Below are 27,724 nucleotides of genomic sequence, written 5' to 3' on the forward strand. Positions count from 1 at the left end.
GGGTCTGAGGATCTCATCTCGGTACCTAATGACAGTCAGGCTACCTCTGGTGACCACATGGACAGCTGTGCGGCCCTCCAAAGAAATGCCACCCCACACCATTACTGACCCACTGCCAAACCGGTCATGCTGAAGGATGTTGCAGGCAGCAGATCACTCTCCAAGGCGTCTCCAGACTCTGTCACATCTGTCACATGTGCTCAGTGTGAACCTGCTTTCATCTGTGAAGAGCACAGGGCTCCAGTGGCAAATTTGCCAATCCTGGTGTTCTGTGGCAAATGCCAAGCGTCCTGCACGGTGTTGGGCTGTGATCACAACTCCCATCTGTGGATGTCGGGCACTCCATCCTCTTGGAGTTGGTTGCTAACCGTTTGTGCAGGCACATGCACGTTTGTGGCCTGCTGGAGATCATTTTGCAGGGCTCTGGCAGTGCTCCTCCTGTTCCTCCTTGCACAAAGACAGGTAGCAGTCCTGCTGCTGGGTTGTTGCCCTCCTACTGCCCCCTCCATGTCTCCTGGTGTACTGGCCTGTCTTCTGGTAGCGCCTCCAGCCTCTGGACACTATGCTGACAGACACAGCAAACCTTCTTGCCACAGCTCGCATTGATGTGCCATCCTGGATGAGCTGCACTACCTAAGCCACTTGTGTGGGTTGTAGAGTCCGTCTCATGCTACCATGAGTGTGAAAGCACAACCAACATTCAAAAGTGACCAAAACATCAGCCAGAAAGCATTGGTACTGAGATGTGGTCCCCACCTGCAGAACCACTCCTTTATTGAGTGGGTCTTGATAATTGCCAATATTACAGTCCACATACTGAGGAGATCTCCAATTGTAGGATACAAAGAAACAAAACTGACTTGAATGAATAACAAATATGAATAAATATAAGATGATGTGACTGTATTATATACACACACCGGAAAGTGCAGCAGCCACTCTATACACCAAGATGTATGGAAATATTGAATGAATGAATTTTGAACTGCATTACTGCCATATAGACTGTACTTATCGTGATGTTGTGAGGGGTACTGTGTGGTCATTATAGAGCATGGTAGGACTGTGGGGACATCATACTCTGTGGTCATCATACAGCATGGTAGGACTATGGGGACATCATACTGTGTGTGGAAATGGTAGGACTGTGGGGACATCATACTGTGTGGTGATTATAGAGCATGGTAGGACTGTGAGGACATCATACTGTGTGTGTAAGATTGGGGGTGGTAGGACTGTGGGGACATCATACTGTGTGGTCATCATACAGCATGGTAGGACTATGGGGACATCATACTGTGTGTGGAAGATTGGGGGTGGTAGGACTGTGGGGACATCATACTGTGTGGTCATCATACAGCATGGTAGGACTGTGGGGACATCATACTGTGTGTGGAAGATTGGGAGTGGTAGAACTGTGGGGACATCATACTCTGTGGTCATCATACAGCATGGTAGGACTGTGGGGACATCATACTGTGTGTGGAAGATTGGGAGTGGTAGAACTGTGGGGACATCATACTCTGTGGTCATCATACAGCATGGTAGGACTGTGGGGACATCATACTGTGTGTGGAAGATTGGGAGTGGTAGAACTGTGGGGACATCATACTCTGTGGTCATCATACAGCATGGTAGGACTGTGGGGACATCATACTGTGTGTGGAAGATTGGGAGTACCCAAGTGTGTGGGAGAACCCAGGGCATGCTCTGGCCTTCACTCTTTAACCCGTAAACCCGTGTACATAGATCTGAATCTTCACAGAGATCCCTGGGCAAGGGCCACAGAGTCAGCTGCTGTTCGGTGGCACAAGCTGGCAAGAAGAATATTCAGGTAGCCGGGTCAGGTCCAGGAGGCCACGTCAGGAACATAATAACAAAACAAGTAGTAAAATGTTAAGGCGAGATAAAAAAAAATGGGAATAATCAGGACAACACACAGGAAGACAGCACAGAGGTATAAACCAGGAGAGCAGAACTACTGACTGGCAGCGGAGTCAGAGCTTCAGCGGTTTAACCCCTCAATGACCAGGGTTTTTTCAGTTTTTGAGCTTCTGTTTTTTTTCTCTCTTTCTTCGCAGATCCATAACTTTTTTATTTTTCTGTCCATATGGCCATGTGAGGGCTTGTTTTTGTGGGACAAGTTGTACTTTTGAATGACGCCATTGGTTTTAACATATTGTGTACTGGAAAACAGTAAAAAAAATCCAATTCCGGTGAAATTGCAAAAAAAAGTGCAATTCCACAGTTGTTTTTTGTTTTAGTTTTTCTTTTACCATGTTCATTAAATGCTAACACTGACCTGCCATTATGATTCTCCAGGTCATTACGAGTTCACAGACACCAAACACGTCTAGGCTCTTTTTTATTTAAGTAGTGAAAAAAAATTCCACAATTTAAAAAAAAAAAAAAAAGGCACCATTTTCCGAGACCAGTAGCATCTCCATTTTTGCGATCTGGGGATGGGTGAGGGCTTATTTTTTGTGCGCCAAGCTGACATTTTTATTGATCCAATTTTGGTGAACAAATGATCTTTTGATCGCCCGTTATTGCATTTTATTGCAATGTAGCAGTCACCAAAAAACATAATTCCTGCATTTTGATTTTTTTACATTGAAAAATCTGGCGATTCTGAAAGCGTCGATACCAAATGTGTGTAAATTTGATTTTTTATTGTTTTATTTTCATTGGAGCAAAAGGGGGATGATTTGAACTTTTATTTTTTTTATTGTTTCAATATTTTAAAAACATTTTTTTTTTACTTTTTGCATGGTTCAATAGTCTCCATTGGAGACTAGGAGCTACAGTACTTTCATCGCCTCTGCTACACACAGGCGATGATCAGATCGCCAGTGTGTAGCAGAAATGCTCACTTGCTATGAGCGCCGACCATAAGGTGGCGCTCATAGTAGTCCGGCAATGACAACCATAGAGGTCTGCTTCAGACTTCTGGTTGTCATGCCGACCGGTCGGTGACCCGTGATCATGTAACAAGGTCACGAATGGGTGGGATTTACAATGCGCTTCCGGTAAGCATGAGTGACAGCGGCATTTAACATGTTAACAGCCACAGGTGGATCGCAATTCTCCCCGCAGCTGTTGCAGGGAAATGTCAGCTGTATAGATCAGCTGTCATGTGCCCGGAAAGGTGCAGGCTCAGCGCCGGAGCCCACACCAAACAGAGGGAGTCCAAAGTGGGCGTACTATTACACTCAACGTCGGAAAGGGGTTAAATAGCAGGCTGTCCCGCCCAGGGCTCTCAGGAAGGAGTGATCAAAGCCTAGGTTAAAATTAAACTCATAGCTCTCTACAAAGCGGCACAAATATCACAGGCAAAAACAGGGCTGGCGCTGTCATGAGTCACAAACAGCAATGTTGCGCTGCTGTCCAGTGGGCAAAGCAGAAACAGAGGAGGCACAGATTGTATGGGAGAACTGTGGTGCATATTATACTGTATTCAGGGTCTGTGAGGTGCATCATATTTTATGGGGGGGGACTGTGGAGTGAATCATACTTTGTGGTGGAACAGTGTGGGCATCATACTGTATGGGGAGGGATCACTGTGAGGACCATGAAAGGGTACCATACTGTGTGGTAACACGAATGGGCTTCACTACAAGCAATATGTCTTTGTGGTGCATATAAAGGACTGAGCGAGGTTAGGGAAGTGGCTGAGGGACCATTTAAAATCACCCATGTGCTCCACAGTATACACATCACTAAAGTTGAAGGGGACCTGCGAGGTCCTCATTGTAGTGTAGACCCTGAAACAGCCAATAACCACTAGAACTGAATGAGTTTCAAGTATATCACAGTCATGTGATCTAATCTTTTTTGCCTGGGGGGATTGTGTGTGTAGCAGAGTTGTAAAAGTGCTTCTCACTAAATTAGAATATCACCAAAAAGTTAATTTATTTCAGTTCTTCAATACAAAAAGTGAAATTCATATATTATAAAGAGTCATTACAAACAGTGATCTATTTCAAGTGTTTATTTCTGTTAATGTTGATGATTATGGCTTACAGCCAATGAAAAACCCAAAAGTCATTATCTCAGTAAATCAGTAAATTAGAATAATTAACAAAAAACATCTGCAAAGGCTTCCTAAGCATCTAAAAAGGTCCCTTAGTCTGTTTCACTAGGTCCCACAATCATGGGGAAGACTGCTGACTTGACAGATGTCCAGATGACAGTAATTGACACATTCCACAAGGAGGGGAAGCCACAAAAGGTCATTGCTGAAGAAGCTGGCCGTTCAGAGTGCCGTATACAAGCATATTAATGGAAAGTTGACTGGAAGGAACAAGTGTAGGGACCGCAGGTAAAGAAGGATGCAGGGACAAATAGGAGCCAGAAAGCAAATAGCGTTTTTTAACTTTCTTTTTAACTTCCAACCAAAAAGATGACAAACGTTTTTCCACGCAGGGAACTTATATACAAGAACACAATCTCGCAGTAAATCCTAATTACTATATGACCGCCCTGAACTATACCCGTAGAACGCGGCAGCGCCTCACTAGTGACTCCCTACTAAGATAAAGTCAACAACGGTCACTTATCAGTGCTGGTTCAGCGATGTAGTCCTGACGGTGAGGCTCCGACAACGCCGTAGTCCTGATGGCGGAGGAAGGAGGTGTCTTCTGGCGACGGGCCCAGGCGTAGAGTCGAGTCCAGAATGTCTTTTGCGGTGCTGCGTTCCCTCCTGCAGGCGGACGTTGATCCGAGGTAACAGCCTCCCAGTCCAGAGAAGAGTCTTTTTGAGGAGGATTAGGAGAATAATCAGTATCAGTCACAGCTGAGACGAAACCATGCGAGTCCGTAGCACTCTCTGGCAAGGTGCTCTCAGGGAGCGCGGTAATACTGTCCCTGAGCTGGTCAGCACTACCCCTCTGCCTGGGGGGTCGCTGACGACGAATGCGCCTCTTTTTGGGGGCTCTGGTAGTTGCCCGCAGTGTCTGTTGCACGTTTTCCCCCTGCTTCCAGCAAGTCTCACTGCGGCCTGCACACTCACAACAACTGCGCTGCAGTTTCCTCTCCTCAGAGATTTCCCGCGCTTCTCTGCCCCTGCTTTCGCGCGTTTTGCTTTTTATCCTCTCCTCTCCCTGCGTCACTCTTCCTCCTGTCACATGAGCCTGGCTTCCCATGCACCCCTCAAATCCGTCCCCCGGAACCCCGACTCCCGGCAACAATGGTTCCACCCGTCTGCACAGCTCACCAGGTCCCTGTCCCCTACATTCCCCCACCCTGTATGCTCGCCAGTCCCTGGGCGAGGCCTTCGCACTGACAGGTCGCCCACCTGACGGATTGTTCCACACTTGGGTCTGTCTGGTGTGTAAGTCAGGACTGTAGCGAGTTGGGGGTCTACCGGCAGTAGAACGTTCAGAACGTCGTGGCTCGGGTCCTTGTATAGGGGGTGTTGGGGAAATGTCGTCAGCGGAAGAGTGACTGGTCAGGGGTAGTGTAGTAGTCGAGATAGGGGGAGTATTTTGACGCCGTTCTTCTTCTTCATCATCTTCTTCATCCCACCAATGGTTGTTGGGGGATTCAGTCGTAGGTGGCTCTTCCCTGATTGCGGATTCCGGGGTGTCCGAGTCAACAGAGCGACACAACCAGAGCATGTTGCGATGAAGAATGCGAGTACCTGTACTTCCGAGGGCCTCAGACTGCACTTCATATACAGGTCCATGCGGGTCTATACGGCGAAGCACCCGATAGGGTGTTTTTTCCCAACGATGGTCTAACTTGTTTTGCGGTCTTTGCTCTCGAACGAGTACTCGATCACCTGGCCGGAACTCTGGGGGTTTTGCTGTAGGGGTGCTCCGATGCTCCACTTCCCGAATTCGAGTGTGTACCAGTCGGTGTAAGGTCTGCAGCTGATGCCGATGATCACGCACCCACGAAGCCATCCCTGTTCGGGGGCCTTCTTCCTCCGAAGACAGTTCCAGATCTGTCATGCCTTTTCCTGGGCGCCCAAAGACCACTTCATACGGGGTGCGTCCTGTGACTTGATGAACTCTATTGTTGTAGACCCACACTAGGTCCGACACATACTCCGGCCAGCGGGCCTTCTGATCTTGTTCTAGCGCACGCAGCATTTGAAGCAAAGTCCGGTTAAACCGCTCACAAGCCCCATTTCCCTGGGGATGATACGGTGTGGTGCGTGACTTATCAATGCCGTAGAGGCGATGCAGCTCTTCCATGACTTTGCCCAAGAAACAGGCGCCTTGATCCGAATGTATTCGCCTCGGACAGCCGTAAACTTGAATAAAGTTCTTACAGATAGCGCTCGCCGCCGACTCAGCTGTCTGATCACGGGTAGGGGTGACTACCGCGAATTTTGAAAAATGATCTACCATAACGAGGCAGTGTTCGTAGCCTTGATGCGCTGCTCCAATGGTAATGTAGTCTATCATTAATACTTCAAAAGGGGCAGACGTCGTGATGCTCTGCACAGGCGCCCTTTCCTCCGGTGACTTGGTTAGCTCACATTGTCGACATTGTCTACAGGCAGTTTGTACTTCCGCAAGCAGCCGAGGATGATAGAACCGAGTTTGCAGCCACTTAAACGTCCTCTTCACTCCGAAGTGTGCCCCGGACTCATGAGCTTCTTTAGCAACTGCGGCCACCACGGGCCCTGGTAAGACCATCTGCCAGGTCGGCTCGGAATCTGCCTGAGCCATGGTTAAGTGGCATAAGAGCCCGTCCTGAAGAGTTAGGCGCTCCCACTGCCGCAGAAGAAGGTTCAGGTCTGACGGGAGAGTTTGTCCAGGGCTTCTCACGGGCAATAGACCATTCGTTATCCACTGTCGCAATGGAGCTAGTTCCTGGTCTTCCTGTTGCAGCCGTATCCATTCGTCCCGACTCTGAACCAACAGTCCTGTAGCCGTTCCGTTCCCGGTCTGTTCCCGGCTCACAGCCGTCCGAGTAGCGCACCCGATGGCGTAGGGGATTTCTTCTCCCTCCAGCTCCTCATCTCGGTTAGTCCTTGTGGGATTCTTCCGCAGACGAGATAATGCGTCAGCATGAACATTCTCCGCTCCTCGCTTGTAAAGGATACGGTATCTGTACTTGGCCATCCGGGCTACCCAGCGCTGTTCTAGGGCACCCAATTTTGCATTTTCCAGATGTGCCAATGGGTTGTTATCCGTGCGTATCAGCACCTCGGAACCGGCCAGGTACTCAGCGAACCACTCCGTCATAGCCCACACCACGGCCAGCAGCTCCACCTTGAAAGAACTGTAATTGTCTGGGTTCAACTCAGAGTCATGAAGAGACCGACTCGCATAGGCGATCACTCTCTCCCGCCCATCCTGAACCTGAGACAACACAGCCCCCAATCCCTGAGAGCTGCCGTCGGTGTGTAGGATGAACGGTTGCGAAAAGTCCGCATAAGCCAACACCGGCGGCTCCATGAGAGCTGTCTTCAAGTCCCGGAACGCTGCTTCTTGTGACTCCTGCCATTGTATCTTCTTTCCCCGTTCCTTGGGGGAGCTTCCTTTCAGCAGGACTTGTAGATTGTGAGAACGGCGAGCAAAATTCTTCACGAAGCGCCGGTAGTACCCAGCGAGGCCCAAGAACGCCCGTACATCCTTAGCGGTCTCCGGTGTGGGCCACTCCTGGATTGCAGCAATCTTCTCCTGCGATGGCCGGACTCCTTCGGCGGACACCACATGCCCCAGGTACTCGATCTGTTCCCGGAACAAGTGACACTTCTGGGGCTTCACCTTAAGCCCGTATTTCAGCAACCGGTCTAGTACCTGTTCCAGTCGGCACAGATGTTCCTCGAATGTTGGGGCGTAGATGATGATGTCATCCAGATAAATGAGAGTGGCCGCGAAGTTCAAATCCCCCAGACACCGCTCCATTAATCGTTGGAAGGTGCCTGGAGCGTTGGCCAGCCCAAACGGCATTCGATTGAACTCAAATAGTCCCATGGGAAGGATGAACGCTGTCTTAGGACGATCTGCTTCTGTCATCGGGACCTGCCAGTATCCGCTGGCTAGGTCTAAGGTGGAAAAATATTTGGCCCGACCCAGCACGGAGAGAGACTCCTCGATACGGGGAAGTGGATAAGAGTCTCGGACGGTGCATGCATTTAGCTTACGATAGTCCACACAGAACCGGAGCGTGCCGTCCTTTTTCCGCACCAGCACGATCGGGGCAGCCCACGGGCTCTGACTCTCGCGGATCACTCCCTTTTGTAGCATCTGGCCTAACAACGTCTTTACTTCCTGGTACATCTGCGGGGGAATCTGTCTGTACCGCTCCCTGATGGGCACTGTATCTCCGGTCGGAATTCCATGTTCGATGGCCGTGGTACAGCCAAAATCATCTTCATGTTGCGCAAACACTTCAGCATAGTGTCCAAGGAGCCGCTGCACTCGCGAGACTTGTGATGGATCCAGACCCGGTAATTCTGCTCGCATATGTTCCAGAATAGTTTGACCTTTTCGGAACGCTATCAGCTCAGGATCCTGTGTAGACCGGACACTGACCATCCAGGGATCAGGGGAATCCACCTTTAACTGTAAAGTATCTGGAGGAGGCATCACTTCTAACGGTCGTAACACTTTGGCCATCTCACTTCGGACCCGTAGCACGACATCGTGTTCGTCCACATTCACACATCGCACTGGTACGGCCCCATTTTTAACAGTAGCCAGAGATCGGGCCACCAGCAGTCCTGTGGGCAAAGGGGACGTAAAGGTGGGCTCAACCTGCACTTGCACTCCTTCCAGAGGGATGCGAGCTCGGATGGGCAGGGATATAACAGTCTGTCCTGGGGGAAACGTCACTTCTGCTGTCGGGGAGGTGATTACTTTCCCTAGTATGTCTCCCTCCTGAAAGGTCTCTTGCACACGGACTTCCCTCACTAACTGTCTGAACATGGAGCCTTGAGGTGTACTGGTCCCCCACTGATTGAGTGTCTCTTGTGTGGTCTCCCCTAACAGCAAACTGCCAAAGTCCTTCAATACATTCATCCCCAAAGTCACGATATGTTGTGGGCTGGGATCCCCCCGCGTCAACACAACCCCCCGGCGGCCCAGGTCTTTCCCACATAAAGATATTTGCATCCAGGTGACCCCTTCCACTGGGATGGGCAGCTGATTGGCGGCCTGCAACCGGATTATGGGGCCCCATTGGGGTCTGACTGACACAGGGAAGTGTTTTCTAAAATAGGCCTCGGGCATCGTCGTGACTTGAGATCCGGTGTCCACCAGACAACGTACAGCCCGCCCTTCAAACTCTGCCCAAACCAGGGGGCAGCTGGCAACCAAATTTTCGGGACTTTCACCACCCATCCGCGGGGATTCTGACTCCGAGCGTCGTCCCCTTAGCTCGGAGTCCTCTAGTTTAACGGCCGCCGTGACGAGGCCCTCCCTCTCCGGGGGCACTCCCGTGCGAAATGTCCTGCCTCCCCGCAACCATAGCAAGCACCGGGGACCGGATAATATCCTGAACGAGCGCCACGAGCTGGACTCCCAGACCCTTGCCCCCGGGGTAGCTCCCTTGGGCTTCGCGCATTTTTTTTAACTTCGGCCAGTTCCTCTCGGATTTGTTTGAGCTCCTGCCGCATCTCCTGAACCCACGACGGCTCACCCCCTCCTGGTGCAGCGGTCTGGATAACCCGAGCCTCTCCTGTCAGGACCGTCACCCCCCTCTCTTGCTCCCGGGTGCGGGCCTCATTGCCTATGTCGGAGAAAGTCAGGCGCGGGTCGACCCGCACTCGTTCACGTAGAGCCTGTTTGGTCAACTCATCCCGCAGTCCCGTCACCAGTTGGTCGCGCAGGGTCACGTCAACATGTCCCATCCCCATACCATCTTTCCGCACGATTGCAATGTTTAGCTCTTGCAGAGCATTCATGTACTGAGTGACAGTCTCGCCCTCTTTTTGTCGCCGTCCAAACAACCGGGCCCGCAGCTCTCCCACGTCGGTGGGATCCCCGTGCGTCCCCTCTAACACATGTAACACCCCGGTAAAAGTATTCCACTCTGTGGGGGGTCTCAACATCACTGAATCCTGAGCCTCTCCGTCTAAGGCCATAATGGCCACCTCTGCTTCCAGGGCTGGGGTCATAGGATGCATTCTCAACAGCCCCCTCATCCTTTCAGTCCAGCTCCACAACAACATGTTGCTCCCATTAAACTTGGGCAAATTGTTTAACATGGCCCCCAATGAGAGAGAAGCTCTAGGCCCAGCCCCATCCTCCGTATCTTCTGGCTCCTTCTTTGGATCCTGCATCCTGCCGACTACGCCAAATGTAGGGACCGCAGGTAAAGAAGGATGCAGGGACAAATAGGAGCCAGAAAGCAAATAGCGTTTTTTAACTTTCTTTTTAACTTCCAACCAAAAAGATGACAAACGTTTTTCCACGCAGGGAACTTATATACAAGAACACAATCTCGCAGTAAATCCTAATTACTATATGACCGCCCTGAACTATACCCGTAGAACGCGGCAGCGCCTCACTAGTGACTCCCTACTAAGATAAAGTCAACAACGGTCACTTATCAGTGCTGGTTCAGCGATGTAGTCCTGACGGTGAGGCTCCGACAACGCCGTAGTCCTGATGGCGGAGGAAGGAGGTGTCTTCTGGCGACGGGCCCAGGCGTAGAGTCGAGTCCAGAATGTCTTTTGCGGTGCTGCGTTCCCTCCTGCAGGCGGACGTTGATCCGAGGTAACAGCCTCCCAGTCCAGAGAAGAGTCTTTTTGAGGAGGATTAGGAGAATAATCAGTATCAGTCACAGCTGAGACGAAACCATGCGAGTCCGTAGCACTCTCTGGCAAGGTGCTCTCAGGGAGCGCGGTAATACTGTCCCTGAGCTGGTCAGCACTACCCCTCTGCCTGGGGGGTCGCTGACGACGAATGCGCCTCTTTTTGGGGGCTCTGGTAGTTGCCCGCAGTGTCTGTTGCACGTTTTCCCCCTGCTTCCAGCAAGTCTCACTGCGGCCTGCACACTCACAACAACTGCGCTGCAGTTTCCTCTCCTCAGAGATTTCCCGCGCTTCTCTGCCCCTGCTTTCGCGCGTTTTGCTTTTTATCCTCTCCTCTCCCTGCGTCACTCTTCCTCCTGTCACATGAGCCTGGCTTCCCATGCACCCCTCAAATCCGTCCCCCGGAACCCCGACTCCCGGCAACAATGGTTCCACCCGTCTGCACAGCTCACCAGGTCCCTGTCCCCTACACAAGTGTGGTAGAAAAATGTGCACAAGCAACCGGGATAAGGAAGGATTGCTAAGAAAAGGCCATTCATGAATGTGGTGGAGATTCACAAGGAGTGGACTGCTGCTGGAGTCATTGCTTCAAGAGCCACCACACAGACGTATCCAGTACATGGGCTACAAGTGTCACATTCCTTGTGTCAGGCCACTCATGACCAATAGACAACGCCAGAAGCATCTTACCTGGGCCAAGGAGAAAAAGAACTGGACTGTTGTCAGTGGTCCAAGCTGTTGTTTTCAGATGAAAGTAAATGTTGCATTTCATTTTGAAATCAAGGTCCCAGAGTCTGGAGGAAGAGTGGAGAGGCCACAATCAAGGATCCCTAAAATATAACTTTAAATCCATAAAGTCAAAAACAATTATTCCAAATTTGGAGACATTGCCACAAATGGGTTACCATAGGGAAAACAATACATTAAATGTGTACTATTAGCCCCTGCAGGTCCACTAATGCTGGCCCCTGCCTGACTGACTGTTGGCACCCTAAGTTTCAGCGGTAGGCGCCCCCACTCAGCGGCGGCTTGCCCTTCTAACCCTAGTCAATCCCTATAGTACCGATAATTAAAAAATCATGTCCCAATACACCCATTGCCCCCCAAAAAAAAAATAAGAAAAACCAAGCAAAATTGAAGAAAATAATAGAAAAAAATTAGAAAAAACAACAAAAAACAAAAAAACTAAATTTGTTTTTTTACACTTGTATATACCTAATAGGATTCAAATATACAAATATGATCTGAGCAAGAAAATGTGTAAATGTCTCATTTGTCCAAATGTTAAAATACAAAAGGAGAAAACTCTGCTCCAGATGGCTTATACGTCATTCATACCCATCAAAAAATTGTGTCTATTCATATTGGCAGTGTCCTTTCGTTTACAACCATCATGGCACAATGACCCTGTATCCTTATTCAGTACCAATGGGTAAAAAGACACTCCCAATCAAAATGGGTAATAATCAAAGCGAATCATTAGTGGACCTGCAGGGCCTAATAGTACACATTTAATGTACTGTTTTCCCTATGGTAACCCATTTGTGGCAATGTCTCCAAATTTGGAATAATTATTTTTAACTTTATGGATTAAAAGTTATATTTTAGGCTACTTTCACACTAGCGTCGGACGACGCACTACGAATTGCATCGTTGCGACGTACCGACGCTAGCAGTGAATGCGCCGCACAACGGGGACAGCGGATGCTGTTTTTCAACGCATCCGCTGCCCCATTGTGAGGTGCGGGGAGGCGGGGGCGGAGTTCCGGCCGCGCATGTACGGTCAGAAAAGACGGAAACGATGCACCAAAAAACGTTACAAGCAACGTTTTTTGGTGGCGACGGTCCAACACAACACGACGCAACCGTCGCACGATGGTTGCGACGTGTGGCAATGCGTCGCAATGCGTCGCTAATGCAAGTCAATGGAGAAAAAACGCATCCTGCAAGCAATTTTGCAGGATGCGCTTTTTCTACAAAACGACACATAGCGACGTGCAGTGCACGACGCTAGTGTGAAAGTAGCCTTAATGATCCTTGTTTCTCTGGTTCTTGTTGGTGTCTAGGATCCCAAGAAATTTGTTTTTTGTTTTTTTTCTGGAGAGGCCACATTCCAAGCTGCTGGAGTTCTAGTGTGAAGTCTCCACAATCAGTGATGGTTTGGGGAGCCATGTCATCTGCTGGTGTAGGTCCACTGTGTTTTCTCAAGACCAAAGTCAGCGCAGCCGTCTACCCGGAAATTTTAGAGCACTTCATGCTTCCATCTGCCGACAGCTTTATGGAGATGAAAATGTCATTCTCCAGCAGGACTTGGCCCCTGTCCACACGGCCAAAAGTACCAGTACCTGGTGTAAAAACAGCAGTATCAGTGTGCTTGATTGGCAGCAAACTCGCCTGACCTTAACCCCATAGAGAATCTATGGAGCATTGTCAAGAGGAAGATGAGAGACACCAAACCCAACAATGCAGAAGAGCTGAAGGCTGCTATCAAAGAAACCTGGGCCTCCATAACCCCTCAGCAGTGCCACAGGCTGATCGCCTCCATGCCACGCCGCATTGATGTAATAATTGATGCAAAAGGAGCCCTGACCAAGTATTGAGTGCATTTACTGAACATACATTTCAGTAGGCCAACATTTCGGATTTTAAAATCATTTTTCAAGCTGACGTAAAGTATTCTAATTTACTGAGATAATGACTTTTGGGTTTTCATTGGCTGTAAGCCATAATCATCAACATTAACAGAAATAAACACGTGAAATAGATCACTCTGTTTGTAATGACTCTATATAATATATGAGTTTCACTTTGTATTGAAGAACTGAAATAATTTAACTTTTTGTTGATATTCTAATTTAGTGAGAAGCACTAGTATGTACAGCGGGTGGAATAAGTATTGAACATGGCGCTAACGTTTTAAGTAAATCTATTTCTAAAGGTGCTATTGACATGAAATTCTTACAAGTCAGTAACAACCCATCCAATCCACACAGGCAAAGAAATCAGACCATACATGTCCATAAATTGAGTTATGTGAGAAATAATACTGTGATAAACACGCTTACTGAAAATATCTAATATATAATTGCCTAGAATACTACTTCCTGCAATTTGTGCCAACTTCCGTGGCTTTGTCCGGAGCTAATGTCCTGAGATAATGTCCGGAGCTAATGTCCGGAGCTAATGTCCGGAGCTAATGTCCGGAGCTAATGTCCGGAGATAAGTGACGTCACCAGTGTCCTACACCCAGGCAGAGCACAGGGGCCCCAGGCAGAGCACAGGGGCCCCAGGCAGCCTATGGGGCCCCAGGCAGAGCACAGTGGCCCCAGGCAGAGCACAGGGGCCCCAGGCAGCATATGGGGCCCCAGGCAGAGCACAGGGGCCCGAGGCAGCATATGGGGCCCCAGGCAGAGCACAGTGGCCCCAGGCAGAGCACAGGGGCCACAGGCAGAGCACAGGGGCCCCAGGCAGCATATGGGGCCCCAGGCAGAGCACAGGGGCCCCAGGCAGAGCACAGGAGCCCCAGGCAGCATATGGGGCCCCAGGCAGAGCACAGGGGCCCCAGGCAGCATATGGGGCCCCAGGCAGAGCACAGTGGCCCCAGGCAGAGCACAGGGGCCCCAGGCAGAACATGGGGCCCCAGGCAGAGTACAGGGGCCCCAGGCAGAGCACAGGGGCCCCAGGCAGCATATGGGGCCCCAGGCAGAGCACAGTGGTCCCAGGCAGAGCACAGGGGCCCCAGGCAGCTTATGGGGCCCCAGGCAGAGCACAGTGGCCCCAGGCAGAACATGGGGCCCCAGGCAGAGCACAGTGGCCCCAGGCAGAGCACAGGGGCCCCAGGCAGAACATAAGGCCCCAGGCAGAGCACAGGGGCCCCAGGCAGCATATGGGGCCCCAGGCAGAGCACAGGGGCCCCAGGCAGCATATGGGGCCCCAGGCAGAGCACAGTGGCCCCAGGCAGAGCACACACCAAATCGGAGGCCGAGGGGCCCCGCCAACCAAATCGGAGGCCGAGGGGCCCCGCCAACCAAATCGGAGGCCGAGGAGCCCCGCCCACCAAATCGAAGGCCGAGCGGCCCCGCCCACCAAAGCGGAGGCCGAGGGGCCTGGCCCCGCCCACCAAAGCGGAGGCCGAGGGGCCCCGCCCACCACATCGGAGGCCGAGGGGCCCCGCCCACCAAATCGGAGGCCGAGGGTCCCCGCCCACCAAATCGGAGGCCGAGGGTCCACACCAACCAAATCGGAGGCCGAGGGGCCCCGCCCACCAAATCGAAGGCCGAGGGGCCCCGCCCACCAAAGCGGAGGCCGAGGGTCCCTGCACACCAAATCGGAGGCAGAGGGACCCCGCCCACCAAATCGGAGGCAGCGGGGCCCCGCCCACCAAAGCGGAGGCCGAGGGTCCCCGACCACCAAATCGGAGGCCGAGGGTCCCTGCCCACCAAATCGGAGGCCGAGGGTCCCCGCCCACCAAATCGGAGGCCGAGGGTCCCCGCCCACCAAATCGGAGGCCGAGAGTCCCCGCCCACCAAATCGGAGGCCGAGGGGCCCCGCCAACCAAATCGGAGGCCGAGGGGCCCCGCCCACCAAATCGGAGGCCGAGGGTCCACACCATCCAAATCGGAGGCCGAGGGGCCCCGCCCACCAAATCGGAGGCCGACAGGCCCCACCCACCAAAGCGGAGGCCGAGTGTCCCCGCCCACCAAATCGGAGGATAAGGGGCCCCGCTCACCAAATCGGAGGCCGAGGGTCCCCGCCCACCAAATTGGAGGCCGAGGGGCCCCACCAACCAAATCGGAGGCCGAGGAGCCCCGCCCACCAAATCGAAGGTCGAGGGGCCCCGCCCACGAAAGCGGAGGCCGAGGGTCCCCGCACACCAAATCGGAGGCAGAGGGGCCCCGCCCACCAAAGCGGAGGCCGAGGGTCCCCGACCACCAAATCGGAGGCTGAGGGTCCCTGCCCACCAAATTGGAGGCCGAGGGTCCCCGCCCACCAAATCGGAGGCCGAGGGGCCCCACCAACCAAATCGGAGGCCGAGGGGCCCCGCCCACCAAATCGGAGGCCGAGGGGCCCCGCCAACCAAATCAGAGGCCGAGGGACCCCGCCCACCAAATCGGAGGCCGAGGGTCCCCGCCCACCAAATCGGAGGCCGAGAGTCCCCGCCCACCAAATCGGAGGATAAGGGGCCCCGCCAACCAAATCGGAGGCCGAGGGGCCCCGCCTACCAAATCGGAGGCCGAGGGTCCCCGCCCACCAAATCGGAGGCCGAGGGTCCCCGCCCACCAAATCGGAGGCCGAGGGGCCCCGCCCACCAAATCGGAGGCCGGGGGTCCCCGCCCACCAAATCGGAGGCCGAAGGGGCCCCGCCCACCACATCGGAGGCCGATGGGCCCCGCCCACCAAAGCGGAGGCCGAGGGTCCCCGCCCACCAAATCGGAGGCCGAGGGTCCCCGCCCACCAAATCGGAGGCCGAGGGTCCACACCAACCAAATCGGAGGCCGAGGGGCCCCGCCCACCAAATCGAAGGCCGAGGGGCCCCGCCCACCAAAGCGGAGGCCGAGGGTCCCTGCACACCAAATCGGAGGCAGAGGGACCCCGCCCACCAAATCAGAGGCAGCGGGGCCCCGCCCACCAAAGCGGAGGCCGAGGGTCCCCGACCACCAAATCGGAGGCCGAGGGTCCCTGCCCACCAAATCGGAGGCCGAGGGTCCCCGCCCACCAAATCGGAGGCCGAGGGTCCCCGCCCACCAAATCGGAGGCCGAGAGTCCCCGCCCACCAAATCGGAGGCCGAGGGGCCCCGCCAACCAAATCAGAGGCCGAGGGGCCCCGCCCACCAAATCGGAGGCCGAGGGTCCACACCATCCAAATCGGAGGCCGAGGGGCCCCGCCCACCAAATCGGAGGCCGACAGGCCCCACCCACCAAAGCGGAGGCCGAGTGTCCCCGCCCACCAAATCGGAGGATAAGGGGCCCCGCTCACCAAATCGGAGGCCGAGGGTCCCCGCCCACCAAATTGGAGGCCGAGGGGCCCCACCAACCAAATCGGAGGCCGAGGAGCCCCGCCCACCAAATCGAAGGTCGAGGGGCCCCACCCACGAAAGCGGAGGCCGAGGGTCCCCGCACACCAAATCGGAGGCAGAGGGGCCCCGCCCACCAAAGCGGAGGCCGAGGGTCCCCGACCACCAAATCGGAGGCTGAGGGTCCCTGCCCACCAAATCGGAGGCCGAGGGTCCCCGCCCACCAAATCGGAGACCGAGGGTCCCCGCCCACCAAATCGGAGGCCGAGGGTCCCCGCCCACCAAATCGGAGGCCGAGGGGCCCCGCCCACCAAATCGGAGGCCGGTCCCCGCCCACCAAATCGGAGGCCGAGGGTCCCCACCCACCAAATCGGAGGACGAGGGGCCCCACCAACCAAATCGGAGGCCGAGGAGCCCCGCCCACCAAAAGTAAGTGCGGCCCCAAAAGTAAGTGCGCCCCCGGGTGCAAAAGTAAGTGCGCCCCCGGGTGCAAAAGTAAGTGCGCCCCCGGGTGCAAAAGTAAGTGCGCCCCCGGGTGCAAAAGTAAGTGCGCCCCCGGGTGCAAAAGTAAGTGCGCCCCCGGGTGCAAAAGTAAGTGCGCCCCCGGGTGCAAAAGTAAGTGCGCCTCCGGGTGCAAAAGTAAGTGCGCCCCCGGGTGCAAAAGTAAGCGCGCCCCCGGCCCCGGGTGCAAAAGTAAGCGCGCCCCCCAGTCCCGTGTGTGAAAAGTGCTGCTGTAAAGCTGGTAGCGCTGTTCAAGCACCATGTATTTCCTTCAGGAAATGCCCATCTAATATATAATTGCCTAGAATACTACTTCCTGCAATTTGTGCCAAGAAAGAACATACCAATATACATAGTTATTGATACATATTATTTATTATTTACATTATTGTTCTTAAGCAAAGAACCGTTGTTGTGGCATTTGCCACAACACGCAAAGTTGTTGTCTGATGTCTTTCATCACTCCCCTCATAAGCATGTTCATGGATCCTGTGTAACTGTACCTTAAATAACAAGAATTGTCAAGAGCTGGTGAGTGCAGCCATTTTTTGCTCTTTCTTACTATTATTTATTAATTGTATTATTCTTACATTTGAATAAATAAAGTATATATGGATTCTAGACTCCCGATTCTTTAGAATCGGGCTGCCATCTAGTAATTCATATTTTGTACAAAAGCCTTTGTTGGTGATGACAGCTTTAAAATGCAGGCATTGCTCTGGTGTGATTTTGGCCCATTCTTCCACACACACTCTCTTCACATCCTGAAGGTCTCGTGGGCTCCTTCTAAGAACTGAGATTTAGTTCCTTCCATACATTTTCTATTGGATTCAGGTCTGGTGATCGGCTCGGCCATTCTAGCAGCTTTATTTTCTTTTTCTGAAACCAATTGAGAGTTTCCTTAGCTGTTTGTTTAGGATCATTGTCTTGCCGATATGTCCACCCTCGTTTCATCTTCATCATCCTGGTAGATGGCAGCAGATTTTCTCAAGAATATCTCAGTACAGTTATTTAGCCATATCTAAATTTTGTTGAGCATATTGTAAATGCGCTTGAACATGCATTACTTGTAGCTCTCCACAGATGGTCACTGACTATTGGGCAACTCTTCCAATAACCTGGTCGTGGCTGGTTATAGTGAAATTATGTTCCTTCCATTTCTGCAATATGGCCCCCAACAGTGCTCACCTTCAGTAGTTTAGAAATTTTTCTGTAACAAATTACATTAATATGTTTTGCAACAATAAGGTTGTGTAGGCCTTGAGACAGCTCCCTGGTTTTACCGATCATGAGATGTTTTTGTGTGGCAACTTGATAATGAGACACCATTTCATAGGCCATCAGATAAACCAGCTGATATTATTTTTCACTAAGTGACAGGATTGTTTTCTAATCACTGACAGATTTCAGCTGGTGTCAAGACTTTCCAGGGGTTTTTGCACCTCTCTTTCTTCACATGTTCAATACTTTTTCCCCATTTCATTTTTCATTACTACACAAAACTAAACTAAAAGGGGTACTCCGAGGAGATAAAAAAAGTGTAATGTCTCTGCCCTCATAAACTATAAAGATGCATGACCTGTTTCCTGCTAATAGCCCTTCAGCAAAGGAGACATTATCAGGAGGCAGGCTGCTATTAGAAGCCAAGGGGCAGGTTATGTCCTCGCCATGCCCCCTCATCTCCTGGTATAGTGAAGGAGACGTTATCAGTGGGCTGGCTAATACTAGCAGGAAGCAGGCTAAGCCCCGTCATCTTTGACTGGAAACAGGGAGACATTATCTGGGGCTAGCATAAGGCCATGTGCACACGTTCAGTATTTTTTGCGTTTTTTTCGCGTTTTTTCGCTATAAAAACGTGATAAAAACGCGAAAAAAACACTAACATATGCCTCCTATTATTTACAGTGTATTCCGCATTTCTTGTGCAAATGTTGCATTTTTTTCCACGAAAAAATCGCATTGCGGAAAAAAAAGCAACATGTTCATTAAAAATGCGGAATTGCGGGGATTCCGCATACCTAGGAGTGCATTGATCTGTATACTTTCCGCACGGGGCTGTGCCCACCATGCGGGAAGTAAGCAGATTATGTGCGGTTGGTACCCAGGGTGGAGGAGAGGAGACTCTCCTCCACAGACTGGGCACCATATAATTGGTCAAAAAAAAAGAATTAAAATAAAAAATAGTGATATACTCACCTTCGATGTCTTCCCGCCTCTCAGGTGCATGCTGCCGCTTCGGTTCCTATAGCTGGTGTGCGGTGAAGGACCTGCGATGACGTCGCGGTCCTGTGATTGGTCGCGAGACCGGTCATGTGACCGCTCACGTGACCGTGACGTCATGGAAGGTCCTGCGCACACACACCAGCTATAGGAACGGACGCCGCTGAGGAGATCAGCTGTCTGCAGGTGAGTATAAGCATTTTTTTATTTTTTTTATTTTTTTTAAACATTCTATCTTTTACTATAGATGCTGCATAAGCAGCATCTATAGTAAAAAGTTGGTCACACTTGTCAAACACTATGTTTGACAAGTGTGACCAACTTGTCAGTCACTTTAGCATTCTGCAAGCTAATTACGCTTGCAGAATGCTAAAAAAAAGCGAAAAAAACCGGAAAAAAAACGCAAAAAAAAAAATGCGGATTTCTTGCAGAAAATTTCCGGTTTTCTTCAGGAAATTTCTGCAAGAAATCCGGACGTGTGCACATACCCTAACAGGAGCTGCTCTTCACTGCTCACTCCTCCCATCTGGGACATTACAGCAGTGTGCAGCTCCATCTCCTGATAATAACTGATTCTCTGCATAGAACAGGGGTCATGATCATGCCCACTCTTCTCATGCTGGCTGTTCCTCACAGTGGGTATCTGAACACTGGTGTATGACTTATTGTCCCAAATGGGAGGGGGGAGCAGTGAGGAGCAGCTCCTGTCATACTGAATTACAAGTGTTTTAAAGATAATAAAACTGCACTGAGCATCTCATCTTTATAGTTTGAGGGCAGGGACAATAGAACATTTTTTTTTATCTTACCAGAGTACTCCTTTAATTTACGGACATCCATAGATGATTTCTTTGCCTGTGTGGATTGGATGGGTTGTTAGATAGATAGATAGATAGATAGATAGATAGATAGATAGATAGATAGAAGAGTCATATATAAGGTGTATTTTGGCCGCAGTATCAGTAGGAATCTGTCAGGCTGGACACATAAGTATCACAGCCGTGAGGAATGTCGGACCCCGGTGAGAGGTCGGTGTCTCGGTGTTACCAGACGCTTCTTGCAGATAAACTGTAATTAGTAATAAATTGCTTCCGTCCCCTGATTTGGCCTAATAAATTAATAGGATCCTCCATGATAAGTGTTGGTTGAGGCCTCTGGGATGATGGGAGTTATTGTGCAGGATGGGTGTGATTACTAACAATACAAAATACAATCATAGGAAAAAGTTCACTGCAGATAGACCTCCATCTATAGATAGGGAAAATGTAATGACAGTAAATTCCAAATATATACCCAGAAGACACATTACTTTCTTCACCAGCAACATGCTGGGAGTTATATTTATATTTTTCAGAACCTGTTTTTTCATTCTTAGTTGCTATGACATCTTACAGTAGATAGGGCGGCGCTGCTTTCATTGGATTAAATCTATGTTTTGGCTCAATACAAAATGAATAATGGAATTTCCATGCACTTTCTGCAGAATATATAAGAATAAGAATATATAAGAGTAATAATAGTGTGTAAATAAATATATAGATGGATAGTATATACAAGTAACACATGACTCAGGCATGATGATGAGGATGATGATGGTGTGGCCTGGCTCGTACACTCCATAAAGTACAGTCACCGCTAATTACCAGTCGTGATGATATAGATGTAAGGTGCTGTCAGTGGTAAAAGAAGAATCTGACATTTTATAAGGGAAGGGAGGCGACTGCTGGGGTGACACCATAAATCAGAGGACACATACAGCAGGCGGCACTGAATCTGCCACAAACCGGGTTATTACAACCCCCATCGGATTAACTGATTTACAGCATGTGTCAGAGAGGAAAGGACAGACAGGAAGATAAAGTGACAGGACGGGATACAAGAGGAGAGATAGAGAGATACATAGATAGAGAGATACATAGATAGATAGATAATAAATAGATAGATAGACAAATAGATAATAGATAGATAGATAGATAATAGAAATAGATGGATAATAGATAGATAGATAGATAGATAGATAGATAGATAGATAGATAGATAGATAGATAATAGATAGGTAATAGATAAATAGATAGAAGATAGATAGATAAAAGATAGATAGGTAGATAATAGATATATAATAGACAGATAATAGATAGATAACAGATAGATAATAGATATATGATAGACAGATAATAGAAAGATAATAGATAGAAAATAGATATATAATAGATACATAATAGATAGATGATAGATAATAGATATATAATAGATAGATAATAGATAGGTAGATATATAAATACGATAGATAATAGATATACAGTATAATAGATAGATAATAGATAGATAGATAATAGATAGGTACGATAGATAAATACGATAGATAATAGATATACAGTATAATAGATAGATAATAGATAGATAGATAATGGATAGACAATAGACACATGGATATATAATAGATAGACACCTCGCACACCCCTCTGCAATTTACCCCCGGACCCCACACCAGACACTTGCAGGGACTCACCCACAGGTAGAAGGTCAGGGCCTCTCGGCTGTCGTGCAGTGGGAGGATGAGGATGGTATACGCCACGTGTGCAGCCATACAGGTGGTGTGTTAGGAGATGACATGTAATAAATGTCTGTATACTGCGGTGGGCTCCATACACACAGAGCTGTGGTCACATACACGTAGGCGCCTGTGTGCAGCTGTACACCAGTGGGTGTGAGTATACACTCCCTCGGAGCTGCGGGCGTGCCGCTGTATCTACCTGTTTAACCTCCCAACCTTCTCCTCTCTCCAGACTTTGTGTGGTTGCCTCTTCTCTCCCTTCTTTTTGTTCTTGCTTCTCCTCTTTCCGCTCTGTGCTCCCTCATCCCCTGTTATTACCTGTGTGCCTGCACCTGCCCCTGGCGGAAGCTTTGGTGTCGTCCCCCCAGGTGACCCCTTTCCCCACTCCCCACAGTGGAGCAGCACAGACTTGTCCGCCTGGAGCTTCCCAACAGCCGTCCCGTGTGAATAGAGAAGTTATGTGAGTGGAGCTGACACTCCCCAGTCAGCGCTCATTCCCACCCCTCCCTCATCTGTCAGCTCCGGCACCCACCCTCTGTGCGGCACACAGGCCTCAGAGATGAGGGGGACCATGATGAAAACAAGGAGAAAATGGAAAGGATCGAGTGTCACAATACAAAGAACAGTCCAGAACATTCCGCCGCACATGGAAAACTGTGTACAAGCAATGGCACCTGTGTAGAAGAACATAGCTGAGCGGGTGCAGAGGAGGGCGAGCAGGGAAAACTACAGACTAAAGAACTGCGCACTTACAAGAATGGACAAATACACCTACTTGGGCCTGGAAATTCATTAATCAGGGAACTTCAAACAAGCCATAGAAATCCTTAAAGTCAAGGCTTACAGAACTTTCTATGGAATCTAAAGGAAACTCTACCATCAGAAGCCACCAGTAAGGGTCTGGCTAAAACTCTTCGATGCCATGATCGCTCAAAGCCTCTTGTACCGGAGCGAAGTCTGGGGCCCTGAAACATACCCAGACTTGTCGAGGTGGGATTCCAGTCCAACAGAAATATTCCACCTGAAATTCTGTAAGCACCTTCTCCAGGTCCATCGGCGCACCACCATCAGTGCCTATCAGGATGAGCTGGGCATTTTCCCTCTACACCTAGTAGTTCTGAAGAGAGCGCAGTTCTTCCAGGCTCACCTACTGTATATAGTACCAATCCAAGCTCTCATCATCATAAAGTCATGCTACATATAGGTGGTCCACATTAACCACTCACCCGAACCCAACCAGACCAAAACACCAAAATAGCAGCCTGACAAAAACAAAATCAGAAAGATGGTAGATGAGGGTCAGGAGAGGTACATCAGTGACTGGAGGAACAATATCATCACCTCCCAGAAACTGGTCATGTACCAGAGTCTACAGACTGGCCCCATATCTGGAGAAACACCTGGACCCTAGAGGCCGCTGGATCCTAATGTAGTATAAACTCAGTGCCCACAATTTGACCAATCAGCTACTGAAGCTAAGTCTTATTGGTCTCTCCTCCTTGTGCTTGGCTGATAACCCCTCCCCCGAGGAACAGCATTGTTCGAAAATAAGAACATACAAAGGTTGTAACAGGGTAAGCAAACATTGGAGTACCAAAATCGTGGTTTCAGATGTTTGCGTGGGGCCCCTTTTGTTGTATGTACATCACTTACTAGATAGTCAAAACACACTGGGAACATGGGCATTAATGATGGGCACTGCTGGTTACCGTGTTGTAATCGATCCCGCTCGTCAGCGTGTGGCGCCGTATGCGTTGCTCCTGGCGTGTGAGGCGCACCGTGGAGTTGACGTCATTGTTGATGCTCTGGGAACGGGTGACAGTCTTAGACCCTGCCAGACAGAGAGAACGGCATTACTTGTGGGTTTTCACCCCCCGCCTCCATGGCACCAGGCCGAGAGCTGTTCTTTTAAGAAGGACGTTTATGATAAGAGGCTTGATATTCCTCTTTCAGTAATTAATGTTTTGATCTCTCCATCTGTTCCCATCTTATGAACCTGCATCTGTTCTGATGAAATTAAGAGTTCACTCCAGGACCGGGTACAGACAGATTTTCATCTCTAGGACGTGGTGGTACAGGGACTGGTAATTTTATCACCATATTTCGTCATATATGTCTGACTATATACAAAATCTGCACGCTCTGCATATACGGAGCGTCTAGGACGAGAGCAAAGGATTACACTGTAGAAAACTCTTATCTGTGAGAAGTATTAGATCTATAATAATAATAATAATCTTTATTTATATAGCACCAACATATTCCACAGCGCGTTACAGCTTAACAGTTTCAAACACAACAGTCGTAAGTAATAATGTTAGCAATACAATAATTAAAGCACAATAAGAGGACAATGCTCATGAGAGCTTACAATCTACAATGAGGTCGGGGAGACACAAAGTACAGGTGTGTATTTACAATGATGTATTTACAATGATGGTCCAGCCATCGTCAGGGAGTGGGGGGTAGATGGAGATAGTGAATGGGCCACACACACACAAACATAAAATGATTTTGATTAGTGAACGAGGCAGGCAGCTCTGAACAAATGTGTTTTGAGCGAGCGCCTAAAACTATGCAAGTTGTAGATGGTCCTAATATCTTGGGGTAGAGCATTCCAGAGGATTGGCAAAGCACGGGAGAAGTCTTGGAGTCGGGAGTGGGAGGTACGGATTAGTGCAGAGGTTAGTCGAAAGTCATTTCCAGAGCGCAGCGGTTGGCTAGGCCGATAGACAGAAATGAGGGAGGAGATATAAGGGGGTGCCGCACTGTGGAGAGGTTCGTGGGTGAGAACAAGTACTTTGAATTGTATCCTGTAATGAATGGGCAGCCAGTGTAACGACTGGCGAAGAGCGGACGTGTTTGAGAAACGATTAGCTAGATAGACGACCCTGGCTGCTGCATTAAGGATAGACTGGAGAGGGGAAAATCGCATGAGGGGGAGGCCAATTCGTACAGCGTTACAGTAGTCCAGGCGGGAGTGGATTAGGGCGACAGTGAGGGTTTTTGTTGTTTCCATGGTGAGAAAAGGGTGCATTCTAGAGACATTCTTTAGGTTTTAAGCGGCACGAGTGGGCAAGAGTTTATATGTGGGAGGTGAAGGAGAGATCGGAGTCAAACGTAACACCCAGATAGCGCGCCTGCTGCCAGAGTGTTATTATGGTGCCACCCACGGAGAGGGAAATGTCAGGTTTAGGGAGGTTAGTAGATGGCGGGAGCAGAAGAAGTTCAGTTTTGGAGAGGTTGAGTTTCAGATAGAGGGTGGACATGATGTTGGAGACTGCAGACAGACAGTCACTGGCGTTCTGTAGTACAGTGGGGGTAAGGTCAGGGGATGACATGTATAGTTGTGTGTCATCAGCATATCTATAGGAGTTTTCTGCTGAATGCAAAATTGAATGCTTCCATTCACTGACATTGAGGTCAAGAAAAGTAGATGTGTTTTAAAAATTATTTATTAAGGGAAATTTGTAAAATCTCTTTAAAGATTTAGATAGATGAGAGATAATAGATAGATAGATCAATAGATAATAGATAGAAAGATAGATAGATAGATAGATGATAGATAATGGATAGATAGATAGATAGATAGATAATAGATAGGTAATAAATAGATAACAGATAGATAATAGAAAGATAGATGATAGATAGATAGATAACAGATAGATAGATGATAGATAATAGGTAGATAATAGATAGACAAATGGAAAGATAGATAATAGAGATATAGATAATAGAGAGATAATAGATAGATAGATAATAGAGACATAAATAATAGATTAATAGATGATAGATAGATAGATAATAGATTAATAATCGATAGATGATAGATAGATAGATAGATAGATAGATAGATAGATAGATAGATAGATAAGTAGACAGATAGAGATAAGACCCCAATTCTTACCACTGTGTAAATTGTAAAGAAAACTAAAAAAGTAATTATTTTGAACACTCTTATATCCATATTTTATTCACCACAGAATATAGAACAGATCAGATGTCAAACGTCTGGCAGCAATACATCTCAAAAAAGATAGGATGGATAAGAAAAGGCTGGAAAAGTAAGCAATGCTAAAGAAGAACAGTTGGAGGGAGATTTTAAAACTAAATCACATGACTGTATAAAAAAACACATGAGAGAGGCAGAGTCTCTCAGAAGCAAAGATGCTGAGATGTCACCAATCTGTGAACTACTGCATCTAAAAATTGTGGAACAATTTTAGAAAATGTAAAATTGCAAAGACTTTGAATATTCCACCATCTAAAGGATATAATACCATCAAACCAGTCAGAGATTATGGAGAAATCCATGTCTACAAGGAAAGAGACCAATGATCAGTATTGAATGCTCTATGGGGCCTCAGGTGGCACAGTATTAAAAAACAGGCATGATTCAGATGTGGAAATCACAACATGGGCTCCAGAATACATGCAGAAATCATTGTCTGCTAACACAGTTTTCTGTGCAATCCACAAATACAAGGGATATCTCCATCATGCAAAGAAGAAGCAAATTATCGACACAATCCAGAAACTCAACTGTTTTCTCTGGGCCAAAACTGATTTACTGTATACAGGACAGAATCAAAATGGAAAACTGTTCTGTGGTCTGATGAATCAAAATGTATAATTCTTTCTGCAAACCACGGAAGGTGTGTCCTTCAAAATCAAGAGGAGAGGGACCATCCAGCTTGTTATCAAGGAGAGGGACCATCCAGCTTGTTATCAGCACACACTTCTGTATCTCTGATGGTTGGGGCTGCATTAGTGCTTATGCCAGGGGCAGCTAACGTATGAAAGACGCCATCAATGCTGAGCATTATATAAAGATGTCAGAACAACATCTGCTCCATCCAGATTACATTTATTTCAAGGAAGACCTTGTATATTTAAGCAAGACAATGGTAAACCACATACTGTATCCTTCACCACAGCATGGCTCCACAGGAGAAGAGTTCAGGAGATGATCTGGCTGCGTGCAGTCCAGAGCTTTCACCAGTAGAAAACATTTGGTGCCCGAACTGAGGAGCAACATGTATCCGACACCAGATAAGAATGGGACCACATTCCTCACAAATCAGCAGCAATTGTTTCTTCACGTCTCAGACATTTACAGACTGTTGTAAAAAGAAGAGGAGGCGCTGCACAATAATGGACACGGCCCAGACATTACTTTTTTAGATGTGTCTCGGTCATCAATTCCTAAAGGAGAAATGTCCAACGTTCACCTTCTGATCTGTCTCCTGTTAATAAAATATGGCGAGTAGAGATTTTCAGATCATCGCATTCTTGCGTTCTTTACATTTCACGCAGCGTCCCAACTTTTTTAGAATTGGATTTGTAGATACATAAAGATAATGAGTAGAGAGATAGATCAATGATAGATAACTAGACAGGCAGGTAGATACTTTATAGGTGGGTCAATAGCTAGATGCAGCCACCACTTTTCTATGGATCAGTGATCGCGCATGCTCACTACTGCTCCATTCATACAGGAGACTCTGGGACATTGGCCCATGAGATCAGTGGGGATCCCAGCTGTCGAACTACCCAGCTAAACCGTGGCTATGTCATATATGTTACTTTTTGGACAATCTTTTTACCATAGTAACCCATGGCCTTCCCACCGGAGAAATTACAAATTCCAGAAACTTTCTCAGGACATTGACAGAAGTCAGACCCCCCGCTAGGCATAGAGAAATCCTTCAATACTCC

General features: G+C 49.0%; 1 protein-coding gene across 2 annotated transcripts in view; it reads right to left on the bottom strand.

Annotated features, from left to right (window-relative positions):
* The window catches only part of LOC143806035 (suppressor APC domain-containing protein 2-like), a 43,923-nt gene that overhangs the window by 14,984 nt on the left and 1,215 nt on the right, over window positions 1-27,724 (bottom strand). For both annotated transcript variants that reach the window (XM_077285938.1, XM_077285937.1), the window contains one exon: window positions 23,716-23,837. In XM_077285938.1, the coding sequence (XP_077142053.1) occupies window positions 23,716-23,837 (122 nt within the window). The remainder of the gene's footprint in view (window positions 1-23,715; window positions 23,838-27,724) is intronic.

The sequence above is a fragment of the Ranitomeya variabilis genome, chromosome 2 (genome assembly GCF_051348905.1).
Source record: "Ranitomeya variabilis isolate aRanVar5 chromosome 2, aRanVar5.hap1, whole genome shotgun sequence".
Taxonomy (NCBI): domain Eukaryota; kingdom Metazoa; phylum Chordata; class Amphibia; order Anura; family Dendrobatidae; genus Ranitomeya; species Ranitomeya variabilis.